A 3,148-nucleotide genomic window follows, 5' to 3' on the forward strand; every position below is an offset into this window, starting at 1 on the left:
AGGAAGTGCTCGGGGTGGAAGCGGAAGGGCTTCTTCCAGACGGTCTCATCCTTCAGCACTGATGACAGGTTGGTGATGAGCGTGGTCCCCTGGCAGGAGACGCCAGGCACGAATGAGATCCAGGCTGGGGGAACCCTGGACCCCTGCCACCAAACATGCATGGGCCATACTCTCTGCCTGGCACACACCTGGACTCTTTCAAGTCAGTCTCAGCCCAAAGAGCTTCCTGGCACCCTCCCTGCTCCCATCGCAGGGCCAAGTGACCTGCCTCTTGGGCTCCATGCCTACCAACTGTCACTCCATGCATGGGCTACTGCAACACAATGGGGCGTATTTTATTTTGTCTCCCCCTCTGGCTCCCTGCTGGGTCTCTGCCTGGAGGGGGCCAGCCCTGCCTCTGCTTCATCCCCACACCCACCCCTACCCCCGCCCACTTTGACACTCCCTCTGGCTGTGGGCAGGTCACACCCTCTACAGTCAGTGCCTGTGGAAATGAGGATTAGGTGGCTTGGGTTCCAGGCCTGGCCCCACCTGGCAATGGTAATGCTGGGGCTCCCAGGGTGCACGTGGAGCTGAGCTGGGGTGAGGAGGGCCGCAGGCCTACCTTGGGAATGAGGAAGCCCTGCACTTCAATGTCACGGGACGTCATGTGGGACAAGCCCAGTGGGATGATGTCCCCAAAGCGCTGAACCTCGTGGACCACGGCCATGGTGAAGGGCATGTGGGCCTGGTCCCCCATCTCTGGTCGCCGCGCCTGCCCTATCACCTCATCGACCTCCTGTTGGACACGGCCTGGACAGACAAGCGTCCCCACAGTGGTCAGAACATAGGGAGTTGCACCCCGACCTCCTGACTCCTGTGCAGAGGCTGTGCCCATGTAGAGGAGGAGGTTGCTTTGACCTGTGAGCAGGGCCCAGCCTCTGCTCAGAGCTCCTGGTGGCCATCCCAAGGTCGGGGTCCCCAGCCTGTCCCCCTCCTCCCTGGCTCATCCCACCAGGCCCCCGGCTGGGCTCACGCTGCACATCCGGGTGCAGGATCATAAGCAGGAGGGCCCAGGCCAGCGTGGTCGAGGTGGTCACCATCCCGGCAGTGAAAAGATCAGCCACCACCAGGCGCAGGTTGTCATCACTGAAGCTGCTCTCAGGGCTCCCCTTGGCCTGTGCCATGCAGAGAGGTGGGCTCAGGGGAAGGAGGAGAAAGCCCCGCAATGGCCTCCCACTCTGCACCCATCAGCCCGGGGACCTGATCACTGGGGAATACATAGAGCTCCCCCTGCCTTGGCTTCCATCAAAGGCCCTCAACCCACAGCCTCTGTCACTGGCCCTGGCCCTGGCCCTGGGGGCTCACCTTCGCGACCTCGTCCAGGAAGGCGTCAGTCAGGTCTCGAGGAGGCTGCGTCGGGTCCCGGGTCATCCTGTGCTCAGCAAGCAGCTCATCCACCTGGGCCATGAAGGCCCTCTGCCCAGGAAAGACCTTGGCAGCCACCCCCGGGATGTGCAGGAACACAGGGATCGCTTCCAGCACCTGTGCAGGCCACAGATGTGAGGCCCTCAGTTCCCGGTGCTCAGGTGTTCACCTCCACCTGTCAGGTCCCAGTGGACTCCAGGGTGTCCCCACCATTGACCTGGTTCCTCCCTAACTTCAGACCTCAACCCTCTCGCCTGGCCTGGGCCACAGCAGGATAAATCTAACATCTCCATCTCACGGGTTCCAGAGGCTTCCAATGAAGGAAGTAGAGATTCCTTAGCTCCTTCCTGGGGGCCGCTGACCCAACACCCCTCTGTACAAATCCTCCTCCGCGGAGGCCCAGTGCAGGGCGGAGGCGCCCTCCTTGTCGTCCTCCACCCCGCACCTGGCGGAGGAAGCCTGACTCCTCCTTCACTCCCTCCTCTGTTAGGTCCAGGAGCTTGAGGAAGAGCGGGTCTTTGTACTCGAAGCGGCGCCCGAAGGTCAGGGAGGCGATCACGTTGGTCACCGCTTTATTCAGGAGGGCGTCGGGGCTGAAGGGCCGTCCTGGGAGGGGACGGTGTAGGTCAGGGGGTCGCCTCCATCTCCTCCTCCCCAGCCTCCATCCCTGTCTCCTGTCCCTCAGCCCAGCACTCACCGGCCTGGTCATCGAAGGCGGCACAGAGGTACGAGGCCTCCTCAGTCACCCACTGCTCCAGGGACTTCTTGCCCAGGCCGAAGTTGCGCAGGGTGGACAGGGAGAAGCGTCGCTGCTCCCGCCACGCGCGCCCGTACCGTGCCAGGATCACCCCTGGGGGCGGGGCGGGCACGGGCGTGGCTCGGCTGTGACCTCGCCCCGCCTCTGCGCGCACACCTTGCTCACAGGCTCGCACGCCCTTCCGTCTACGCCGGCGTCCCGCCCCGGCCCAGCCCCGGCCCGCGGAGCTCCGCTCCCTGTTCTGCTCCCTCTAAGCTGGTTCTCAGTCCCACCATCCCCGCCCCCTCTGACACCCGCTTCTGGCGAGCACAGGTCACCCTCTACTCCCTCACATCCTCGCCTGCTCCTTACAGGCCCCGCCCCTCACCCTGCTCCCACTGCCACGCCCCCTGCTTCACCTACACTAACCTCTTTCTGCACGAGTAACACCACCAAGTCCCGCCCACTTTACACCATCTTCCGCCTGGGGACACGTCCAACCCTCGGCCCGGAGACATTGTTCGCCAGCCCTCCCCACTCAGGGCAAGTCTTGTCCCCAACCTTACCTCTAGCCTCTGACAGCCTTCCAGTTCAAGGAAGCTCTCGGCCCGCCCCCAGCCCCGCCCACACTGACTCCTGCTCCTCATTCCCGGCTCTCGCAAGTCTCCTATCAGCTTGCGGTGGCGTGTGTTCCGCCCACTCACTGTGAGGCCCCGCCCTCCGCCCGCGCACGTCCACCTCCGCACCCTGGTCTCAGGCTCCTTCCTCCACCTGCCGCCCCTTCCAGTACGCTGACTCTTCCCTGCACCGCAGATCTCCCCCTACAGCCCCCCGACGCAGCTTGGCCCAGCCGAGTCACGGGTCACTGTGGGCACAGTCCCCTCTGGGCCGCGGTCTCCCCTTGTCCGCTTGCCTTCTGCGTGTGGCCCGTAGCCCAGGTGCTCATAGACGACCGCAGGTGGGCGGTCGGAGGTGTCCTCGCCGCGGTGCACCAGCGCCTCGCGC

General features: G+C 64.4%; 1 protein-coding gene across 1 annotated transcript; it reads right to left on the reverse strand.

The window, feature by feature from the left end:
* Nucleotides 1-5: 5 nt before the first annotated feature.
* Nucleotides 6-3,144, reverse strand: LOC124232026 (cytochrome P450 2D14-like; the record flags this gene model as incomplete). The annotated part of the gene is made up of 7 exons (XM_046649015.1): nucleotides 6-89; nucleotides 605-792; nucleotides 1,016-1,157; nucleotides 1,348-1,524; nucleotides 1,853-2,013; nucleotides 2,105-2,257; nucleotides 3,057-3,144. Coding segments are annotated over 7 exons (993 nt in total), but the record flags the coding sequence as incomplete, so codon positions are not given.
* Nucleotides 3,145-3,148: the final 4 nt, after the last annotated feature.

The sequence above is a fragment of the Equus quagga genome, unplaced genomic scaffold (genome assembly GCF_021613505.1).
Source record: "Equus quagga isolate Etosha38 unplaced genomic scaffold, UCLA_HA_Equagga_1.0 HiC_scaffold_17311_RagTag, whole genome shotgun sequence".
NCBI classification, from domain to species: Eukaryota; Metazoa; Chordata; class Mammalia; order Perissodactyla; family Equidae; genus Equus; species Equus quagga.